The 24,240-nt window shown below is 40.0% G+C and overlaps 1 protein-coding gene across 1 annotated transcript in view; it reads left to right on the top strand.

Moving 5' to 3' along the window:
• Window positions 1–24,240, top strand: part of GTF2I (general transcription factor IIi) — a 74,483-nt gene that overhangs the window by 27,083 nt on the left and 23,160 nt on the right. Inside the window, exons 11-23 of the mRNA XM_041484916.1 lie at window positions 2,379–2,438; window positions 3,942–4,004; window positions 5,095–5,226; window positions 6,233–6,295; window positions 7,998–8,102; window positions 15,392–15,454; window positions 15,807–15,920; window positions 16,549–16,611; window positions 17,857–17,961; window positions 19,290–19,358; window positions 20,632–20,694; window positions 21,492–21,593; window positions 22,353–22,418. Coding sequence (XP_041340850.1) covers window positions 2,379–2,438; window positions 3,942–4,004; window positions 5,095–5,226; window positions 6,233–6,295; window positions 7,998–8,102; window positions 15,392–15,454; window positions 15,807–15,920; window positions 16,549–16,611; window positions 17,857–17,961; window positions 19,290–19,358; window positions 20,632–20,694; window positions 21,492–21,593; window positions 22,353–22,418 — 1,068 coding nt within the window. The remainder of the gene's footprint in view (window positions 1–2,378; window positions 2,439–3,941; window positions 4,005–5,094; window positions 5,227–6,232; window positions 6,296–7,997; window positions 8,103–15,391; window positions 15,455–15,806; window positions 15,921–16,548; window positions 16,612–17,856; window positions 17,962–19,289; window positions 19,359–20,631; window positions 20,695–21,491; window positions 21,594–22,352; window positions 22,419–24,240) is intronic.

Below are 24,240 nucleotides of genomic sequence, written 5' to 3'. Positions count from 1 at the left end.
CTCCTCCTACATCCTACCTTCACCGGTAGAATTTAGTTCTTCTTTCTTGAGTTTTGGGTGTTTTTCTGTTTTTTGATTTTTTTTTTTTTTCATATCTCTATTTCTGGATGGAACTTCTTTTGGTCTGGTTGCCACTGTACTTGATTTTTGCTTTCCTTGGTTATTTCATATCTGTGTATTTCTGCCTGTTGTGTGCATTAATGCAGTAAAGTGGAAATGTATCTGTTTTTATTGATATCTCTTGGTGGTAGAACTCTTTTAAATTTAATTTTCTAACCTTTACTAAATTAGGATAGCAGAATCTATTGTTTGACATGTTTTAATTTCTGAAACAACTTCTTCATACTGTTTTTTCCCTCTGTCCAAGCTTCTTAATATGGAAAAAATGTTCAAGTTTCATGAAATAATCTGTGTTGGTCACTTTTGAAAAAAAATCTAATAGTTTTACTACATGTATTGTAGTTTTTATCAATATTACAGATAAAAGGACTGAATTATCTGTGCTTAATCCCAAGGGCTGTAAATCTACTAAGTATATCTTTCTAACTAGGGAAATATTTCTTCAAGTTTAAATGCGTGAGAGACTATTAGTTTTCCTTTTCTACTGCTGTCACAGCATGTATTTGGTACAAAGGTAATGCAATATAGAGAATACTTCAGAATATGGGGGTAAAACAATCCTGTCAGGATTTCTGAATTAAGGAATAAATGGAAAACTATGTGCATAATTTGAGATACTTGGTTACAGTGGGATGCATACTTCTGTGTGTCAGTGCCTTATGAATTATAGTAATTGCATGATCACAGAAGTTCTTAGGAAATGACAAACCTGACTGGGTGCATCTGCTGAATATGCCGATTTAAATAAAAGCAAATTTAGTCCATGGAGACATTTTCAGCACATCCAGGGGGGTTGTGTTCTATTCACCCTTAACAGTTGCAGATGACACTGTTGGTATGAGAATTCTTTCTGCTGAGGCCTGGAGGACCACCAGTGTCTCTGGCTCCTTTTCCTTCCTGTTTTTCTCCATCTTTGGACTATGGTCTCAGCTGTGCCAACATCAGTCTTTGGGAGCTGTGTTTTGAACAAAATCAGGGAGCTCCTCTGAAGTAAACAGATTTAAAAAAAGGGGGTAAAGAAAAGTGGCAGGAGCAGATCTAAGCAGCACTTGCTGAAAGAAATGTGTTTCAAGCAAAGAACTTTGCATAAGTCCTCACTTGAAATGCTGTTCATTTTTAATCTCTTTGAAAATCTGAATAATCAAATTAGGCAGAACTGTTCAAGTTAGCTTTATTGTAACCACCTAATTATCATTATTTTCTTTAATACTTAAATATGCACTTATTTGACATTGTATATGTACTTTCAGTTAACTGAAATACTTACAAAGTCTGATTGTGACAATAGTCTTTTCTATATTTTCTTTCTTACTGTGCAGATGAAATAGAGTTTAGAATATTTCATTGCCTTAGTAATTAACAGTGGCTTTTCTGTTGTGGCACTATTAATACTCTTGCTGATACACTTATGCACATATCTCTAAACAACTAGAATTTCTGATCAGCTGAGCTTCTGCAGATTGCTTTTGCAAATGCACACAGAAATTATTGGATTTACACAGAACAATTAGCCCAAACCAGTCAGTTCCAGTTAGTCCTGTTTGCCACACATAGGCAGGTCTTCCATGGTATGGGAAACCTGTGCTATTTCTGTGGTATAGAATGGCCTCTTGCTCAGCGTGCTGTTGTTTGTGCTGTAAGCAGCTCACCCCCTGCATAGCTGCAGGAGAGCTGCAGCAGCAAGCAGTAGGATTTTAGGAGTGTTAATCTGTTAAGTGTAGTTTCTGTGCTGCTTTCTGCACAGTATTTTTTTTTAACCAGGCTGTAGTCTTCAAAAGAACTGTTGTAATGAAAAGTAAGCAGCCTCGGAGTGTCATAAATTACTTTAATCCCCATGAATTTATGTATTAAATGTAGGTAGGAATGTTGAAGTCAGAGAATACTCCTTAGGAATATAAACTTTAATGAACAGGAAAAAGATCTAGCTGATTAAAGTATCATTGAAGAAAGGCAGAAGCATCAACATTTCTTTTTAAAAATTAGTTTACTAGTTGAAACCTGCTGTTCAGCATGCGTGTCTTGACTGTTCAGTAGTCCAGTGCTGCCATGAACCCCATTTTTAGTCTATTGAACCAAGTAAGTAAGGTTTTATAAATATTTAATATTTAACAGTGTCTTTCCAAAATTTCCCATTACAGAAAGTATGAAGTGAGCACATAATATAGGAAATTAAAAGTTACTTGGCAAGTTCCTGTATGGGCTGGAAGTATGTGTTTGTTGTGAGACACCCTTAAAAACTGTTCTCTCTTGTTCTCAAGCAGGCCCTTCCAAAACATCAGAGAAAGAAGAAAAAATTGCTCCTGAAAAAAGTTACACAGGTAGATATTTTGCTTGTATTTTTTCCTCACATCTGTTTTAGAAATTAGTGTGTGAGTTTTGCTTTTCACAGCTTAGCTACTTGATTTGCCATAAAACTGAGGGTATTGGAACTTAAACATGAATAGAAATAAGAATTACAGTTGCTTTACTTTCCAGCTGTCCAAGTAGACAGACATGTAGGTGGGAACTTAATTTCTTCCTTTTCTAAATTCAAAGAGGAGCATCAGGTTGATCACTCTAAAGAACTAGTTGTTTGTGTAAATTGGTATGTTTCTCAAGAAATTCAGTCTGTTTCATAATGACTTATAGAGTTTAATAGAACTCTGCTTTATAAATTATAAGTGCAACTTCACTATGCTTTTCAGTTGAGTGTGAGGTGAATGAGCACATAAATAAATAAATACAAAAGTCTGTGTTAGTCAAAGCAGTACCTTACCAAAACTCTGTAATAGCCAAAATGCCTTTACAGAAAAAAATGGTGCAATTTTTTTCAACTGTTTACAGTTTACATTAAAAGTATTAGATTGCCCATTTGCAGAGACTAGAAAATATTGACCTGCATTTAACACTCATTTCATTGTAAGGTCAGAATGATCCTGCTACCATAAATTCTAAGATGGGAAAAGGGTCTTCTGAGACTTTTTCACATTAACAAAATAATTCTGGAACTTCTCCTGTGAAAATCCTTACTTTAAATAGTAAGGATTAAAAATTGTTAACAATTTCTTATGTATTTTGACTGTGGTATCTTTTTACTTTATATTTGAAAAGGAAACCATCAGCATGGTATAATACTTAAGCATAGAGAGATCTAAAGGAAAATACTCTTCAAAATGCACAAGTAGAGCTTTAGTCTCACAGAATAACTAAAATATGTTCCTTCATGCACTGCTACTTAATTTGGATTGGGTTTCTGATACAATTAGCTTCACTTTGTTTAACTGTAGTGCAGTTAAGTATAAATTGCTCTTTCTCACACTGAGTGTTGATTGGCGAATCCTGCTTGTGTTGTTGGTGCACTCTGCCCCAACAAAAGCATTGTGATCATGAATATCCCTCCCATGTTTGATTGTTGCCCTTGCAGCCTGTTATGGAAGTCATCATAGTGCAGTATCCATGAGTCTGTGGAGCTGGTAAAAAAATACCTAATTTGTGGGGACGGGCAGCCTTTGTTTATATTTTCAGTAGTTCTGGGTAAGAGAGGGGAATATACTTATGATTGTATTAAGCCTACAAAGCCAGGACACTGGAATTTCCTTCAGTCATAGCAGCAGCTGTGCAGTGTAGCCTGTGCAGTTCAGCAAGTGTAATCCTCACCTCCTTGCCTTTGTCTGGAATTGCTCAAAGGCTCATGGTAAAATATCTTTGCTTCTATTTTTGTTGCATGTTCTGAGTGCAAGGGGCTTCCTTGACAATGTTGGTTTAGATGCAAAGGCATGGAGTGTTTGGTTGAAAATCTTGTCCATGTCCATCATTCAGCATTCTTCTTTTTTCCCTTTCAGAGCCCTCCCAGCCTGACTTGTCAGACACAAGTGAGGATTCTGAGGCTGAGTTCAGTAACGAAGGTCAGTTCCCCACATCATTGATTTCACGCATTTTTCCACCCAGAATGTGTTTTCCAAAGCCTGAATTACTTGGTAATGAATGAAGAGAATTGTGTGCTGGTGTTGAGTGTAATTTGGATTGTGCACTGCTTGGTAAACTAATCTGCTGGAGAAGTATTAGAAAATCACAATACACTGAAGCATATTGGAGTGCTGGAATGGTTTTGAAATGATGCCTGACAGCAATTTATAGCCCTTGGTGTAATTTTCAGGTGTTGGTAATGAAAATATTCATTGAACACTGAAGATGTTATGACATTCCTTCATTCTGGAGAACACATTGGTTTATAACCACATTGTAGTTAGATGTAACATTTGTAGTTAAGCAATGCTTCTGGGAAGAATGGTGCCAGAACAGAAAGGCAGTGCTGCAGGTGGTGTAAGTGGAGCCTCATGGTGTCTGTCTAATATTGATAACTGTGAGATCCACACCTTTGCACTGACCAGCTTCCTTTTTCATATAAATGGCTCTAAAGCTGCTAAGCAGTGTCCCTGCTGTTCTTCTGTCTGTCCACTTTTGTGTGTTTAAGGCAGAGTTGAGCTGTTTAATGAATTTCATTGGTTCCCATTGTTTTTTTACTGGTTTGAAAGTGGGTTTAGAACATTTGAGCTCTTCAAGACGAAACATCGTTACTGTCTTTTGAGATCTACTAGTAAATTATATTAGTCCCAGTTAGATAACAAAGGTATTCCATATCTGCACAATTTATTCTGTGATTCCTTTTGGTGTTGCATGGTTGTTTTACGATCATGTGATGCCCAGTCATGTTTCAGAAGGCAATGTTGTTTTCCTTGGGAAGTACAGGAGCAGCTTTGTTCTTTGCTTTCTCGTGCTTTGCACAGGCCCTTTTGAAGGAACAAGTTGTTCCTTCATAGGTAAGAACTGGAGCTTTCTGAAGTTACTCAGTTAATTAATTTGTTGCAAAATTTGTTGTCCTGATAGGCAGAGTTCCTTAATTCTGTTTTAGTTCTGAAATTCAAAGCAGTTCCTGTGGTGCACACGAGTTCCCTTGACATAAAACCAATTGTTTGGTTTTTTTCTTTCTTAAAGATGATGTTGATGTTGGTGATGATAATGACGGTGATGATGACTATCTGCCCAGTGAAGGGATCCTGAGGAGCCCCAGTTCGGCTGCTGAAGCTGCCAGTACTGGGAGAAGAAATGCAGAAGAATTTAATTTTAGTAAGAGGAAAATTAAAGATGGTTTTGTCTCCCTGCTGTGTTTTATGAAAAAGTTTTGGGTGATTTTGTGGTGCCAAAAAGTTCAGTATAGTTGCAAAAATAACTGTCACATCAACTGATCGCTTAGAACCTTTTTGACAGGATTAGGCTAAAAAAGAACCATTTTTGGGATTTCATGTAAGCTCCATGGTGTCTGTGTCGATGTATTGCAGCAGTATAGTCATCACCATTAGCTACCTTGGTTGTTTTTTGTTATTTGATATGATGACGTAAATAGGCACACAGAAACTTGGGATTTTCCGGTTGTGTTCTTTCATGATCCCTCCTGTTGTGCTCTCCACAGAAACACATCCATGCTCTTCAGTTTAGCCTGCTCAAAGATGCTTCATCTGGGATTTTTTGTGATCCTGTACCTCTCCTTCATTCTGTGGTTAGATTTGGTTTGGTTTTGTGGACGCTTTAATCTGTCTGCTTTTATAAGGTTCTGTGCAGTCAGGAATATGTTTTTTACTTCATGTTTTTAAAGGCAGCTACTAGAGTTCTGATAACAGTGAAGGAAAAGATGTGGAAATACAGTTAGAGCCTATGAGAGGTATAATTTTATTTTGTGAGGATAAATTGCACAAAGCGAAGTGATGCAGAGTCTCCAGGCAGATGCAAAGCAGAGATGTTTATTGCAAAAAACAGGCCTTTTTTAAGCAGGTAACCCATTATCTGTTACATTCTATTTTGGTATAACAGATCTATTTCAACCAACCACCCCAACCACAGTGTGAGCACGTCATGGTTATATAACTTCTTTTCTGCCTCCAATGCACCTCTGTCACTTTGCCATAGTCCTTTTCTGCTTAGCTGAAGTAGCAGGCCTGAGCCATGATTTTACAAGGGTAACAAGGCCCTTGTTTCATAAGGTTTTACCTATATGGTTTAGATGCAAAGGCATGGAGTGTTTGGTTGAAAATCTTGTCCATGTTCATCATTCAACTGTCCTGTTTTTCCCTTTCAGAGGCCTCCCACCATGACTTACCAGAAATAAGCGAGAAACCTGAGGTTGAGGTCACCATAGAAGGTCAGTACCATGGGTCCTGAATTTCAGTTGGTTGGGCATTTTTCTATCTAGAATGTGTTTTGCAAAGCCTGAATTACTTCACAGTGAATGAAGAGAGTTGCGTGCTGGTGTTGAATGTAATTTGGATTGTGCACTGCTTGGTAAACGAATCTGGTAGAGAAGTTTTTGAAAACCACAATATACTGAAGCATGTTGGATTTGGTGGGCTGGTTTTGAAATGATGCCTGACAACAATTTGTATCTTTTGCATAATTTTCAAGTGTTGTTAATAAAAAATGCCCATTGAGCGGAGAAGATGTTGTAACATTCCTTCATTCTGGAGAACCCATTGCTTTTTAACCACATTGTAGTTAGATGTAACATTTGTAGTTAAGCAATGCTTCTGGGAAGAATGGTGCCAGAACAGAAAGGCAGTGCTGCAGGTGGTGTAAGTGGAGCCTCATGGTGTCTGTCTAATATTGATAACTGTGAGATCCACACCTTTGCACTGAGCAGTTCCCGTTGTCATCCAAGTGGCTCTAGAGCTGTTAAGCAGTGTCCCTGCTGTCCTCATGCTAGGATCTAGGTAGGAGGTGACCTGTGTTGTGTTTGTGAATGAGTGTCCTGGAGCTGCTTTAAAACACTGCTGAGATGGGCTTTTGCAGTGCTTGCTTGTGGAATTAGACTAAGAGCACCCAGTCAGCAAATTGTAAAGTAGGCAGAGCATTTGTGAGAAAGAGGACACTTCTGGCATTGCTTTCACCATTTTACAATGCAGCATGGAAATAACTGCAATGTTACCTCAACAGAAAATTTGATATGAGAAGAGTCATTGAGTTCTGCTTATATGTAAAGGCCTTTACCACAGCAGTAAAAGTGCTCTGGAAAGGTTTTCTGTGACAGAGTATAACAGAAGTGAATTGGAACAAGATCTGTCAATATGTGTTGTTATTCTTGCTAAGTAAACCATACCCTTGGTGACGTGGGTGCATGGTTTTGTGCATGTGAAATTAGTTTTCTTAGTCTGCTCTACCCGTTTGTTCTCTCTGAGGTTGGAGGTACTGTTAATTGGGCAGCCTCAAAAGCTCATGAGCTTAAGGAAGATCAGGGTGGATTGGGAAGTGCCAGGCTGAGTAGCAGCTCTCTGACACATTGCTAGGTTTGCTGTTCTCCTGTCTGTTCACTTGTGTGTGTTTAAGGCAGATTTGACCTGTTTGATGAATTTCATTGGCACCCATTAGTTTTAAACTGGTTTATAATGTGTGTTTAGAACATTTGAGGTTTTCAACAAAAAACATAGGTGCTTTCTTTTGTGATCTACTAGTGGAATGATACTGCTGCCAGTTAGATAACAAAGGTATTCCATATCTGCACAATTTATTCTGCGATTCCTTTTGCTGTTGCATTGTTGTTTTATGATCACGTGATGCCCAGTCATGTTTCAGAAGACAATGTTGTTTTCCTTAGGAAGTACAGGAGGAGCTTTGTTCTTTGCTCTCTTGTGCTTTGCACAGGCCCTTTTGAAGGAACAAGTCGTTCCTTTCACAGTTAAGAAGTGGATCTTTCTGAAGTTACTCATGTTCGTAATGTGTTGCAAAATTTGTTGCCCTGATAAACACAGTTCCTTTATTTTAGTAGAGTTTTTAAATTCAAGGCTGTTTCAGTGCTGCACTCGAGTTCCTTGGACAAAAAAGCATTTTTTTTCTTTTTTTTTTTCTTAAAGAAGATGATGATGACTACCTACCACCTGACAAGAGACAGAAGAGCACCAAGTTAGCTAATGAAGCTGCCTGTACTGGAAGAAGAAATGCAGAAGACTTGAATTCTGGTAAGATGAAAATTCAAGTTGATTTTATTTCCCTGCTTTGTTTTATGAAAAGGTTTTGGGTAATTTTTTGCTGCAGAAAATTCAGTGTCATTGCAAAAATAACTGTCACATTAACTGATTGTTTGGAACCTTTTTGAGAGTATTACAGATGCTAAGAAATTAAAAGATCTACAGCCTTTTTGGAATTTAATTTATGAACCATGGGCTCTGTGTAGAAGTTTTGCAGCAGTATAATCATCATCATAGGGCTGTCTCTGTTGGTTTTTGTTATTCGAAATGATGACATAAATAGACAGATAGAAAATTGGGATTTTCTGGTTATGTTGTTTCATGATCAGTTCTGTTGGGTTCTCCACAGAAACGCATCCATGCCCTTCAGTTTAGTACGGTTAAAAATGCTTCACCTGGGATTTTTTGTGATTCTGTACCTCTCCTTTATTCTGTGGTTTTGTCTGGTTTGCTTTGGCTTATGGCCACATTAATCTGTCTGGTTTTATAAGGTTCTGTGCAGTCAGGAACATGTTTTTTACTTTATATTTTTGAAGGCAGCCACCAGAGTTCTGATGTCAGTGCAGGAACAGATGTGAAAAGACAGTTTATAGCCTTTGAGAAGTAAAGTGGTTTTTGTGAGGATACAGTAACATCATTGGATATTTTTTCACAGAAATATGTGGAAGATGTCACCTAATTGAAATTGTACATCTTCTCCAAGCATTATCTTTTCATATTTTCACCTAGTTGACTTTTCTGATTTTTGTTTTGTTTTACTTCTCAGCTCTTTTTATTGCTTTAAAGCATAGTAGTATTCCAAAAAGGGCAAGGGCCCTGGTGTGGCCCTCCCTGGAACGGAAAGATGACCCCCTTCATCTAAAATTTTAATGACTATGAAATACATGGCTTCCCCGCAAAGGAATGGGAAAATGAATAATAGTTTTTTTCTATTCTGTGTGTGATAGTTGAGTAATGTGATGATTGACTCTCACAATTAAAATGCAGATATCATGTATATCTATTAAGATAAGTTTTATAGATTTATAGTTGTGTTTTACCCCCCTTGCATTGTTATCAGGGTTTTGGGCATTTGGGAGGGTCACTTGTTACCATGGCAGCACCTGAGCTCCAATCAAGGTGTCAGGCAGTGATCTCCACCACTGGACAGTGAAGAAGGAGTCGATGGACAGGATTTTGGGAGGGGCTAAAGGGTTAAAAGGCGAAACCCCCTTTGTGTGGGTGAGCACATGGTGGGAAAGATCCTTTACTCCTGGTGCCGTAATAGTTTCTCTATTCTATCTTCTGTTGTCTTTTTGATAAGGTTTTAATAAACCTTTCTAAATTTTTCGAAGTTAGTAGCATTTCTCTCATATGTATATCTATCTATGTATGTATCTCTAAAAAACAAGACGAAAAAAACAAGCACATCAACATCAGCAACGAGCACAAAGAAGAAAACGCATTAACGGCATTTTCCCGCCCGTGAAGCCAAGTCCGCTGCGGTGTGGTTACACTGGCAGCCAGCAGAGGGCACTCTGGCAGCTGTGGAGGCGGAGAGGCTGCAGTGCCGCCCGGCGGCTGCAGGGGGCAGTGTGTCACAGCAGTGCGACTCCCTGGGGTGGCATTGGCTCCCATTCCGGGGAGGAAGGGTGCACGCTCCCAGCACCTGTCAGAGATGGTCCCAGTTTTTCCTCATTTGCCTCACGACCATTGCAAGGGCAGAGACCGGTGTGAGAAACAGCTGCTCACTTTGAAAATTTAAAAAGGTTTATTAACAGAGGACGTTTAAACTACAATAACATAACTATACATCACTAAAGCTTTTTCTTAATATTCCCACAATAGTTATCCTTTAATTGCAAGAGCCATCTCATTATCCATCTATAACACCGGGACCCTGAGGACTCTCCCTGGATTTCTGGCCTGGTTGAGGTGGATGCTCACCAAGTTATTGTTCACAGCTGTGTTGGCAGTGCTGCCATGGTACACTGCTTTGAGCAGGGGCTGGCAAAGGAATGACTCGCCCTATATGCTTGCACCTGCTTCATGACAATGGCCCATGAATTTCCCCACCTCTTGGCCAAATGAACTTTCTGGGGTAACTTTGGTGGTCCCTCACGGAAAATCCTTTATCTGGTTCACGACCACCGTGACAAACGGAGATTAAAGCCCCCTCCCAAGGACTGAGACTGAGACCCCTATAATTTTAACACAGCAGGGGTTGGCATGACCATAGCGAGATGTTTGCCAAGTGTTGCCTGCAGGTGTGGTCGTTGGACCAAGAAGACAATTGCTCTTACTCACTGCTGCGTGCATGACCTGTTCCCCCTCGATGGCTTCAATACAGTTATTCTTCATTGTGTTTATTCCCCCTCAGCAGTTTCAATAGACTTATTCTCCATTGTCTTTTACTTGTTCCCCTCTCAGCAGAGGACTATAATAGGCCCTGAATTAACCAAGACTTTGAGATTCTCCCTGATATGACAAGACAGATTCTATTGGCCAGACCATGAGGATTTCGTCTCTCCATTGGTACCTCTATACTTTCCCCTCTTTCTCTCTCTCTCTGTCTATCCTTTATCTCCTTTTCTAATCCCTCTATTGCATTGCTGTGGGCACTCAATAAAAGGTGCATTTGTTTTTATTAATACTGAACTCCCCTCTATGTTGTTTTTTTGTACTCTGAGATGAGTTAACGAACCATCACAGCCCCCACTTGTGCTAGTGGATCGTGACAGCACCCACGCAAGGTGATCGGTCTTTGCCACTGTATTAACCCTACAAAGCCAAGACAATGGAATTTCTTCAGTCATAACACCAACTCTGCAGTGTCACATGTGCAGTTTAGCAAGTGTGAGCTTCTCCTCCTTGCCTTTGTCTGGAATGGCAGCTGGGGCATGCTTGTGTTATAGAAGGATAATGAGATGATTGGCTCTCGCAATTAAAGGATAACTATTGTGGGAATATTAAGAAAAAGCTTTAGTGATGTATAATTATGTTATTGTAGTTTAGACGTCCTCTGTTCGCCCCATAGTTCCCTTTCCCCCCTGTATTGTGACCATCAGACAGCCTGGGTTGTGTAGGACAGGTAAAAAGAAGACGTGCACATGTGTCCCTTACCTGGGGCAGTCGGGAATGGAAAAGCTTGTTGCTTAGGGCTGAGGCATGGCAACACCTGACCTCCAGTCAAGTTACAGGAAAGCAGTCTCCAGCAATAAATGGCAAAGAAGAGCTGACTGACAGACTTTGGGAGGGGCCAGGGCTGGCTGATGCAACCCCCAGGGGTATAAAAGACTGAGCACCCATCTTGAAGACAAACTGGCCACATGGTATGTACGTGGGCAGTTCCCAGTGCTGTAACTTTTTCCTTATGCAGTCCTTTGTTGTATTTTTGTTAAGGTTTAATAAACCTTTTTAAATTTTCAAAGTGAGCAGTTGTTTCTCACACTTGGAAAGCAGGAAGCGCTTTATTGTCACGTCACACTACTGTGCAAGAAAAGGCCTTGTGGAAATCCTGCTCCAGGTCAAGCTGGCTGTCCATGCAGTGGGTCCAGGGAAAAAGGGGGGAAGGATGTCTTCCCCAGGCAGCCACGGGGACCGTGCTGCTCCCTCATGGAGCTGGTGAATCTTAGTGTAGTGGCCAGGATTAAATCTCTTGCAAGGAACAGGCTAACAAGATGGCAGCAGGCAGAGCTTCATGGCAGTGTGTAAAAACATTGTATAGGAGAGGTCTAAGGCAAAGGAAGAGCACACAACCATCTCTGCTTCCAACCAGGCAGGCTGCCCATGCCCAGCTAAGAGACTGCCAAAACAACCCAGCTTCCCCTTCCTGCCCCCGTAAACATTCCAGCAGTATGCCAAGGTAATCAACCACCTATTTTCTGTCTTTACTGCCATCTATTCATCATTTCCCTGGCAACAAATGGGAAGAAAATTCCATGAGAAAGAAAAAAATACATATCCCACAATACTCCCAAGTCATGCCACTCTGGGGCTTGCTATAAACAAATTGTGATGGGAGTTGTCATATTTGAAGTCATGAAAGGCATTTGTAAGGTGCTCATCACCCAAAGTTTAGTGATTTGGAAGGATGCGAACACTACACCATTGTCCTGCTGGCTTCTCTCTGAGCACGTGGCTCTTCAGCCTGAGCTGTGTGCTTTTCAAGGCAGGTTTTGCTAGCAGCAGTGCTCCTTCTTGCAAATTCCATTAGTTTTGTTTTGCAGGTGGGTATCACCATAGTTAGTGGTACCATTGCATGAAATTCAGCAGCAATTCTCCTGATAAAGGAGAGTGAAATTCATTACTCATGCAGGCTGCAGTATTAACTGAACTTATTTCTCCAAGAGGAGAAATCTAGGTGGTTTGTTTTCCTCAGCATAATGCCATGTGCTTTATACTTGATTGTGAGAGGAAATGACTGAGATTGTGACTCTGCCTTAGTTTTGACTTGAATTTTATAGCTACAGAAGCTGAGTGTTGCCCTTTGAACCAGAGTAAGGCTTTGTAGCACACCTTTTCCTGAGATTTGTTGTATTTTACAAGTTTCTCTAAGAGAACTGTGGAAGCTGCATGTGGTTTTGCTGAATATCTGTTGTTCATAAAGGCTGGTATTTATGAAAAGGTCTTGAGGCAGTGGCTAAAAGTTGCAGGTAGCAGTCTAACTTAAATTTCATTTGTGGTTTAAATAGGCATACAGAGTAGGCAGCCATGTCTGGATTCTGTACAATGAAATTATTTATTGCCAATCCTCACAAAAATGAATGACACAGACAAATCAGTGGCAGTGTTTGGATTTTATAGTTTTGGCTTTAATCCATGTATAAGTAAAGAAATACACAGAAGATGCATTTAAAGCTCTTCCAGCAGTTTGTCTGAAACTTACAGCTAGTGATGCAGATTTGCACAAGTGATTGTTTCCCTCAAAGAAAACCTTTAGATTTGGTCTATTTTGTTCTATGTGTTATAGGTAAAACTCGATAACGCCAAATTAAAAATTAATAAAGATAGATTTTATTTCACGACCGATATACAATCTCGATAGCCACAATCAAAGGGACAGCGTAGACTCTGGGATCAGCACTGGGTGAACATTGGCCCGATCTCTATCACATCGGATCCTCCTCTGTTCACAAATGCGGTCTGATACAGTCTGGTTTTATGCTTTTTTTCTGGTCCGAGGCAGAGTCTCTCTTATTCTTTCCACAGTCAATCATATTCATGTTGTTTCCTTTCTTCGGGCTGGACTGGAGAACACAGTTCCTGGCTAGCAATGAGTGCTAGTCAGGCATATTAACATTGTCCTCTTCCTCCAGGTTGTGTTTGACAGTGTGGCTCCTGGCAGGCAGTGATGGCTGGTGGTGAGGTTACGGAACTTGACATTTGAATGCAATTCCTCCGATAGCGTTCCGATAGCGTTCAGGTGCAGTTGGTCTCCACCCAGGCTAGGTCCATTCGATTGTAAATTGGACCCCTTCCTGCTGTAGGCTGCAATTTTGTAATGGTATGCGGTCTTTCCATAGCATTCCTCAGACCCCGCATGTGAGTTTAAATCATCCCTATATATTTATTCTAAACATTATAACATGTACTTATTTTATAGTATAAACAGCTCAAATTATATATATGTATAACATATGTCACTGGAGGTTTCCACTGTTTTTCCCCTCTGGTAACCTTGGCAAGACGGTGAAAAGGGAAGTGGCAGAACTATGGTGTGCCTGGAATCCCCCAGGTTAGCTGGAGCTGATGAAGGTGTCTGAGGTGGTCTTAATGAGATTGGATGAGTGGGCAGCATGGTGTGATTGGAATTCAGCAACCAGAAAGTTGAGGTTATGTGTGTCAGAAGAACTTGTTTTGAAGGGAAGAAAATCATGCTTGAGAAACTGAAGCCAGTGCTAGTGAATGAGAACATTTAGAACTGCGAGGAAGGCTTCTTACATAGGAGCTGTGTGTATTTACCCAAGGTCAGATTAGACCTAGTGATGATGATATGTTGTTAAAAAAACGTACTTCAATGTTTAATGCCATTGGTGTAATGTGTCCTAAGAAGAAATGTCCCATCTGGGAGTTTTCTTCCAGAACTTTGCTGCCATTTGATTTGAGTTTTTGTACAATTCCCTTAATGCTGAGTGTTTCTCAGGGATTTGGTGCTAGATTAGATAGACCATTTTCCAGTCCAATACCTATTCTTAAATTTCCAAAAATGCAATACCTATTTCCAAAAATGCTGTATAATGTTAATTGTTTTAATCTTGTTTACTTCTCTCAGCCAGGTTCTAAATGATCAGTTGATGTGACAGGTTTTTACTACTGTACTTTATGTTCATGTCTAGTAAAACAACTCCTAATTCTTCCTTTTTGTACAGCTTTGCATTTGCTAGTTCTGTACCCAGCACTCCCTTGGAATTAGATCAAAACATGGTACTGATTTCCATGAACTGGATGATGTATTTGACACAGTTCAAATATACTCCATTAAGGTGTCCCAGTAGATAGAGCTGACTTTCTGCTCTACACCCCACACATCGTGTGAAGAGAAGCTTTTGAGGCAGAGATTCCTTCAGACATGCTCCCAAAGTGATACCATACCCCAGCTTACAGAGATCTGAAACAAGATACTCTTCAAAATGCACAAGTGCAGCTTTACTCTGCTGGAATAACTAAAATATGTTCCTTCATGCACTGCTACTTAATTTGGATAGAGTTCCAGATACAATTAGCTTCACTTTGTTTAACTGTAGTGCAGTTAAGTATAAATTGCTCTTTCTCACACTGAGTGTTGATTGGCGAATCCTGCTTGTGTTGTTGGTGCACTCTGCCCCAACAAAAGCATTGTGATCATGAATATCCCTCCCATGTTTGATTGTTGCCCTTGCAGCCTGTTATGGAAGTCATCATAGTGCAGTATCCATGAGTCTGTGGAGCTGGTAAAAAAATACCTAATTTGTGGGGACGGGCAGCCTTTGTTTATATTTTCAGTAGTTCTGGGTAAGAGAGGGGAATATACTTATGATTGTATTAAGCCTACAAAGCCAGGACACTGGAATTTCCTTCAGTCATAGCAGCAGCTGTGCAGTGTAGCCTGTGCAGTTCAGCAAGTGTAATCCTCACCTCCTTGCCTTTGTCTGGAATTGCTCAAAGGCTCATGGTAAAATATCTTTGCTTCTATTTTTGTTGCATGTTCTGAGTGCAAGGGGCTTCCTTGACAATGTTGGTTTAGATGCAAAGGCATGGAGTGTTTGGTTGAAAATCTTGTCCATGTCCATCATTCAGCATTCTTCTTTTTTCCCTTTCAGATTCCTCCCAACATGACTCATCAGAAGCAAGTGAGGATTCTGACGCTGAAATCACTAGTCAAGGTCAGTTCTGCAGGTCATTGATTACAGGTTTTTGGGTATTTTTCTATTCAGAGTGTGTTTTGCAAAGCCTGCAGTACCTGGCACCGAATACGGAGAATTGTGTGCTGGTGTTGAGTGTAATTTGGATTGTGCACTGCTTGGTAAACGAGCCTGGTGGTGATGAATTAGAAAACAGGTAAGAACAGGGGCTTTCTGAAGGTACTCAAGTAAGTAATTTACTGCAAAGTTTGGTGCCCACGGTTCCTTATTTCTGCTTAAGTTTTGAAAATCAAGGCTGTTCTAGAGCTATGCCTGACTTTTGGTCCATAGAAGGCCAAAAAAAACCATGGGTTTTTTAAATTGTTTTTTTTAGAAGACGATGATGATGAGTACCTGCCGCCTAGCAAGAGAAAGAGGAGGATGAACACCAGGTCGGCTAAGGAAACTGCCAATAGAAGGAGAAGAAAATCAAAATATTTCAACTGCAGTAAGATGATTTTATCTCCCTGCTTTGTTTTGTGAAAACATTTTGGGTTATTTTGTGCTGCAGGAGTGAGATGTGTTAGTGCAAGCCTTCATTTTAGAACCCTGGGGTCCGTGTAGGTGAATTGCAGCTGTATAATCATCATCATAGCCACTCCTATTTTTTGTTATTTGGCATAGCAATGTAAATGGATACACAGCAAGTTGGGATTTTCTGGTTCTATTCTTTCCTGATCCCTTCACTTGAGTTCTCCACAGAAATGCATTCATACACTTCAGTTTAGCCTGCATAAAGATGCTTCATCTGGTGATCCTCCTCTAGTCTATGGTTTGGTTTCGTTTGGTTAGACTTATGGACACGTTAATCAGTCTGCTTTTCTAAGGTTCTGTGCAGTCTGGAGTCTGTGCAGGATTACACTTGCGTCAGTTCAGCTAGTGTAATCCTCACCTCCTTGCCTTTGTCAGGAATTGCTCAAAGGCTCTTGGTAAAATATCTTTTCTTGTGTTTTTCTTGCATGCTGTGAATGCAAGAGGTTTCTTTGACAATATTGGTTTAGATGCAAAGGCATGGGGTGTTTGGTTGAAAATCTTGTCCATGTCCATCATTCAACAGTCCTATCTTTCTCTTTCAGACTCCTCCCAACATGACTTGTCTGAAAAAACTGAAAATCCTGAGGTTGAGGTCACTGTTGATGGTCAGTTCTGCAGGTCATTGATTTCAGTTGGTTGGGCATTTTTCTATTCAGAGTGTGTTTTGCAAAGCCTGCATTACTTGGCACTTAATGAAGGGAATTGTGTGCTGGTGTTGAGTGTAGTTTGGATTGTGCACTGCTTTGAGGAAGCCCTGGGGGGCAACCCCTAAGTTACACACCATTGTCTCCTTCCTCTGTTCCTATGTCTCTTCTTATATTCCTGGGCCACTGCCTCCCATTTCCCTGATTAGGCTGTATCTTTGTACTGCCCCGAGACCAGGATTAGTCCCCTAGCACTTGGGGAGGGAATGCTGGACCCTGAATGTGTGTGTGGCCAGGGACCTGAACATCTCACCGCGCGGCTGAATGAAACATCTGTGGATATTATGCAAAGGCCCTTTTTTGTTTCTTTACCTTGAACTTTACTAGCAGCAATTCAAGCTGCAACAAATGGTGCCCCATGTTGGGCGCCAGCGGTAAAAATCTGTGTCTGGGTAGGGTTTTCAGGTCCATTCCAGCTGGCTATGGACCCCAGCCCACACGATCTTACATGGACAAAAGACAAAAGACCAGAAGTGCTCTTCTCCATGTGGGAACTAATGTCCTCTGTTTATTGACTTGTGTGGAGACACCTCAGACTCAGGTGACCCCCCCAGATGGGAAAGAGAACATTGCCTGATGGTGGGAGACTTTTATACCTGGGGGAATGGGGGACTGAGGAAGAGGACCACAGCCAATGGGATACCAGTGAGGAGGGGTGAGTGGAGGGGTAAACCAGGGAGAGACCACCACACTGACACTTAGGCAGAGGGGAAAAGGGGAGGACCATGTGGTCATAGGATACAAATCATGTGAACAGTGCAAACTACCAAACACCCAGTGCAAACAACTAAATAACTATTTAGTGCAATACAACACTGCTTGGTAAACAAAATTGGTGGAGAAGTATTAGACAACCAAAATATACTGAAGCATATTGCATTTGGTGGGCGGTTTTGAAATGATGCATGACAGCAGTTTATATCTTTTGCATAATTTTCAGGTGTTGTTAATGAAAAATACTCATTGAGGAATGAGTACAAATAGGAGCTTTCTGAAGTTGCTCATGTTCGTAATTCGTTGAATATTTGTTGCCCTGATAAACATAATTCCTTATTTCTGTTTTAGTTTCGAAATTCAAGGCAGTTCCGGTTCTGCATGCGAATTCCGTGGACAAAAATACAGGGGGTTTTTTATTGTTTCTTAAAGATGATGATGAAGAATACCTATCAGCTGAAAAGAAAATGAAGACTGAAATTTTGGCAAATGAATCTGCCGATGCTGAGAGAGGAGAAATCATTGAGTTCAGTCTTGGTAAGATAAAAATTCAAGATTATTTTATCTCCCTGGTTTTTTTTATGAAAACGTTTTGGGTAATTTTGTGCTGCAGGAGTGAGATGTGTTAGTTCAAGTCTTCATTTTAGCGCCCTGGGCTTCATGTTGATGAACTGCAGCAGTATAATCATCATCGTAGGCTATCTATGTTGTTTTTTTGTTATTTGACGTGACAACATAAATTGATGCACAGCAAGTTGGGATTTTCTGGTTGCGTTCTTTCCTGATCCTTTCAGTTGGGTTCTCCACCGAAACGCATTCATGCACTTGAGTTTAGCATCCTTAAAGATACTTTACCTGGTATTTTTTGTGATTCTGTACCTGTCCTTTATTCTGTGGTTTGGTTTGGTTTGATTTGGCTTATGGACACATTAATCTGTCTGCTTTTCTAAGGTTCTGTGCTGTCTGGAGTGTGTATTCTACTTTATATTTTTGAAGGCAGCTACCAGAGTTCTGTTGTCAGTACAGGAACAGATGTGGAAATAAAGTTATAGCCTTTGAGATGTGAAGTCTTTTTTGTGAGGACAAATTAACATCCTAGGATATTTTTTTCACAGAAATATTTTGAGATATGTAACCTCATTGACATTGTACATCTTCTCCAGCCTTTCTTTATTCCTATTTCCGCCAGGTTGGCTTCTTTGATTTTTGTTTTACTTTGCTTTTAATCTCCTAAATCACACCACTCTGTGCAGGCACACATTTTGTGGTAGTTGGGATTTGGGCTGCGGCTGAGCCTCAGCCCCAATGGGCTACAGCTTAGAGAAGCAGGTGAAGAGTATTGAAAGCAATGAGACAAGGAGTGCCAAGGTGCACTGACCAGTCATAAAAGGGCACAGAGGTCACACAGGCGTAATGCATGTAAGGTAAAGGGTATAAAAGGGTGTAATGCGGAAGAAGAAAGGGCTGGACAAGAAAGATCATAACACACAAAGTAATACCACACTATTCAAAACGGCGTCAAGCCAGTGCTAAATGGCTTAAGGCTGTTTTAAATTGTGTGGTGTTACTTTGTGTGTTATGACCATATCAACTCCTACATTTGGTGATCCCAACGTGATAGTGAGGTGATGTGGGCAGACAGCTGTGGCCCTAAGAGCAAAGTAGGCAGAATGACAATCTAAAAATCCAGATAAGTTATAGCCAGGCAGATCTGGCTCTTCCAGAAGGTTGTCTGAAAGCTACAGCCAGTGATGCAGATTTGAACAAGTGATTGTTTCCCTCAAGGAAAACCTTTGGTTTTGGTCTATTTTGTTCTGTGTCATTGGGGGTCTTCACTGTTTTTCCTCTCTGGTAACCTTGGCAAGACGGTGAAAAGGGAAGTGGCAGAACTATGGTGTGCCTGGAATCCCCCAGGTTAGCTGGAGCTGATGAAGGTGAGTTTAGGGGCAAATTAATCTGTATGCTTTTATAAGATTCTGTGCAGTCAGGAATATGTTTTTTACTTCATATTTTTGAAGTAGCCACCAGAGTTCTGATATCAGTGAAGGAAAATATGTGGAAATAAAATTATAGCATTTCAGATGTGGTTTTTGTGCTTATAAATTACCATAATTGAATATTTTTTCATATAAATATTTGCAAAGATGTTGCCTAATTGAAATTGTACATCTTCTCCAATCATCCTCTTTTCATACTTCCACCAGGTTGGCTTTTTTGATTTTTTTCTTTGTTTTGCTTTTAATCTCCCAAATCACACTACTCTGGGGCTTGCTATAAGCAAATTGTGATGGTAATCGTCATTATTTTAAGTCATGAAAGGCATTTGTAAGGTGCTGGTCACCCAAGGTTTAGTGGTTTGGCAGGATGTGAGCAGTACACCATTGTCCTGCTGGCTTCTCTCTGAGCACGTGGCTCTTCAGCCTGAGCTGTGTGCTTTTCAAGGCAGGTTTTGCTAGCAGCAGTGCTCCTTCTTGCAAATTCCATTAGTTTTGTTTTGCAGGTGGGTATCACCATAGTTAGTGGTACCATTGCATGAAATTCAGCAGCAATTCTCCTGATCATGGCGAATGATGTTCATTGCCTGTGCTAGCTGCAGTATTAACTGAACTCATTGGAGAAGAGAAATCTAGGTGGTTTGTTTTCCTCAACATAATGCTATGTGCTTTATATGTGACTGTGAGGAGGGAGCATGAGGAAGGGGAAGTGTGAGAGGAAATGACCTGGGCTCTGACTGTGCCTTGATTTTGACTAGAATTTTATAGCTACAGATGGTAAGTGTGGCCCTTAAGCCAGAGTAAGGCTTTGTAACACCTTTTTCTGAGATTGGTAGTATTCTACAAGTTTCTGTAAGAGAACTGTGAAAGTTGCACATGGTTTTGCTGAATAGTTTGAGATGGGGGTCAGTGGTGATGCTGGGTCCCCAGGCAGGAGCAAAGGTGAGCCACTTTACTGTAAAAACCCAGGTTTTTTAAGCAGTCAGCTGGTTGTCAGTTACATACTTTTGAGTATGTGTAATCTTCACCTCCTTGCATTTGTCTGGAATTGTTCAAAGGCTCATGGTAAATATATCTTTGCTTCTATTTTTGTTGCTTGCTGTGAATGCAAGGGGCTTCCTTGACAGTGTTGGTTTAGATGCAGAGGCATGGAGTTGCTGGTTAAAAATCTTGGTCATGCCAATCATTCAGCTGTCCTGTTTTTCCCTTTCAGATTCCTCCCAGCATGAATCATCAGAAGGAAGTGAGGTTTCTGAGGCTGAACTCAGTAGTGAAGGTCAGTTCCCCAAGTCACTGATTTCAGTTGGTTAGTTGGGCATTTTTCTGCCTAAATTGTGTTTTCCAAAGCCTGTATTACTTGGCAGTGAATGAAGAGAATTGTGTGCTGGTTGTATAATATACTGTATGTATATTGTCGAGTGTAGTTTGGATTGTGCACTGCTGTAAACAAAACTGGTGGAGAAGTGTTAGAAAACCACAATATACTGAAGTATATTGGACTTGGTGGGCTGGTTTTGAAATGATGCATGACAGCAGTTTATATCTTTTGCATAATTTTCAGGTGTTGTTAATGAATAATACTCATTGAACGGACAAGATGTTATATCATTCCTTCATTCTGGAGAACACATTGCTTTATAAACCCACTGTAGTTCTAGGTAACATTTGTAATTAAGAAATGCTTCTGGGAAGTATGGTACCAGAACAGAAAGGTAGTCCCTATCTGCACAATCTATTGTGTGATTCCTTTTGCTGTTGCATGGCTGTTTTACAATCATGTGATGCCCAGTCATGTTTCAGAAGACAATGTTGTTTTCCTTAGGAAGTACAGGAGCAGCTTTGTTCTTTGCTTTCTTGTGCTTTGCACAGTCCCTTTTGAAGGAACAAATTGTTCCTTCACAGGTAGGAACAGGAGCTTTCTGAAGTTTCTCAGTTAAGTAATTTGTTGAACATTTGTTGCCTGGCAAACACAGTTCCTTAATTCTGTTTTAGTTTTAAAATTCAAAGCAGTTCCAGTGCTGCACACGAGTTTCTTGGACAAAAACCCAGTGATTTTGTTTTTATCTGTTTAAGATGATGATGACTACATACCCCGTGAGAGGAGACAGAGAAGCCCCAAGTCAGGTAACGACTCGGGCAGTAGTGGGAGAAGCAGAGGAATACAGTTCAATTTTGGTAAGATGAAAATTCTAGATTTTGTTTCAGTGCTTTGTTTTATGAAAAGGATTTGAGTAATTTTGTTGTGCAGGCGAGACATTTTAGTGCAAGCTTTCATTTTTAAGAGCCCTGGTCTCTGTTTAGACGGATTGCACCAGTATAATCACCATCATAGGCTGCCTGTTATTTTTTGTTACTTAACGTGACAATGTAATTGGATGCACAGGTTTGGATTTGGATAAACTTCTTTTTTGCAGCTGTATTTTCTTTCAGAAATAGGATTTCTTGGTGCATTTTGCAACACCAGGACTTGGAGAAATACTGGATTAAAATAGAGAAGGGCAGATGCCTCCTGATCCATGTAGTTGTACAGATTTCCACCAAAACAGCTCCATGTGCTTTCTGTAAGCTTATCAAGTTTTCCTGCACTCAAATCTAGGTAACTGTCAACAGCACCTATAAACTGCCTTTACCCCTGGAGGTAGCAGGAGCTGATGACTGAGCCATCAAAGAGAGAAATCATTTTTGGAAGTTACTTTAACCTGGTTTTTGTTGTGGTTTTTTAAACTTTATTTAATGTACATCTTTCAGAAGTAACGTTTAACATTTTATTCTGTGCTTTTTTTTTAATGCATCCATGCATTTTAAGGTGTAGTCTGAACTGTACTCAGGAGGCACCTGTTTACAAATAAAAGTACATGCTTCATATTTCATTTAGGGGTAACAAGATTCTCAGGTTTGTTTGTAGCTTGACCTGTCCTCCTCTTTTCTTTGCAGACAAATGGAATACACGAATTACTGACTTGAGAAGGGAAGTTGAAGAGCTGTTTGATAAAAAATATGGTATGTGTTACACACCTTTCCAAGCCATTGCCTGTAGTCCTTTGTCACTGCAAGTGACAGACTGCTCTTTGGCATGCATCTTGGCTCAGGAGCACACCAGAACTCACAGCACCAAAGGGCTAAATACTGTTAGAAGACATAAAATGGGGAAGAGTAAAATTGAAAAGAGCTTTTTTGATGAACAGAGTAATTTCAAAATGGGATATCTTTGTTTGGCACCAAATGGGGAAGTTTGATTTTATTTCTCAGTTGTGCTCAGTCTCCTGGAGCACCTGCATGCTCACATATCTTGGCCACCCACATTTGAGAGAGCTGTCCTTTTCTCTGCAATTACACTGAGTCTTTAAGTGAAAGAATCTTTAGAGTGGCACTGAAGAGAGGCTGCCACTCATTGGTTGTTCATTTTTTATTATGATTGCTTTACAGTGAAGTAAAACTTATATATCCAATGGCTCTTGGAAAGAAAAAGATGTGTTAGACTTTGGAATTTGTCTCCAAATGCTGCACTTAGATATGTTTTGTGTCCACATCTCACAAACTACAGCAGCATTAGTAAAGATGTGAAAATAAATGCTGGTGTGCCTCTGCCACAAAAAGTGGAAGTGCTTTCAGAGTAGCCCTTGTAATTTGGAGTTACTACATGTTTGGGATGTGACTATCATCTGACATTTAAACAGCCCACTGAAAGCAACTTGCACCAAGGTTATACAGTTCAGAATCTGATTCACTGTATTTTAATTGCTCTAGAAAGGAGCATCATTCTTAGTGAATTGCTTTAATTTTGCTTTTGGTGTTTGCACATAGCAAAGTTCATTGAAGAAAATTAACTTGGTTGAAGACAATTTAAGGGGTAGACACTGTGGAATGAGTTGCCTCCCATGATGGTATTAACCAATCCCTTTCCAGCAATACTACACTTACTAGTAGGTGTAAGTGAAAAAAATAACAGTCTATTTACAAGCAAAACAGCAGTGGGCAAAAAGTAAGAGTAAATAACACAAAATTGCTAAATGTCTGGAAGTCCATGGCAACAATGGGAAGTCCAGGATGGTGGGGTATGCCCCCCTCCTTCCCAAGTTGCTGGTTACTTGCTTTTCATTTGTTTCAAAGATTTCATTAGGAGGGCCATGCTTTTTTCAGCAGTGTTAGAAGTGTGTTTTTTATTTCATTAGTGGTTCTTTGGATTTCTGAAATACATGGAAACTTCAGGAATTCACTGAAAAGAAGGGATGTGTGCCCCTACTCCAAGGCATTAATAACTTGTAAGCCAATAGCAGTAACAAATTATAACAGAGCTAGAAATTGAACATGAACTGAAACATGCTTAGTTTATCATTAAGTCTAGATAACTTCATCTTTCAAAATGCTCTATTAAGCAGAACCAAAATAATGAGAATAACTTCATCTTTCAAAAAGCTCTATTAAGCAAAACCAGAATAGTGAGAATTCTCACTCTTACAGGTGTGGTCACTGTTATTAAATGTTTGCATAAAGGGACAAGAGGGTGATCTGCATATGTATGCAGGGTTGCAGCTTGTTTTCTGTGAATCAAAGTGATTTTGCTATTAAACAAAGTCCCTCACAACATGAATGCTTGAATGTTTAAATGTTATCTTAACAGGGGTTATTGCCTGTATGGTAATTATAATGTTCATCAGAGTGATATCAAACAGGTAATTGAGTAGAGCCACAAGCTAGTCTGTTGTATTTGCGGGGTGCCCCGATGAAGGAAGGAATGATGAATCTGACTCCATGTTCTCAGAAGGCTAATTTATTATTTTATGATACCATATTATATTAAAGGATTTTATACTATACTATA

Source organism: Pyrgilauda ruficollis, unplaced genomic scaffold (assembly GCF_017590135.1).
Source record: "Pyrgilauda ruficollis isolate IOZ18807 unplaced genomic scaffold, ASM1759013v1 scaffold69, whole genome shotgun sequence".
Taxonomy (NCBI): Eukaryota; Metazoa; Chordata; class Aves; order Passeriformes; family Passeridae; genus Pyrgilauda; species Pyrgilauda ruficollis.
The sequence above is the reverse complement of the archived record's forward strand: the minus strand, read 5'-3'. Positions and strand labels throughout refer to the sequence as shown.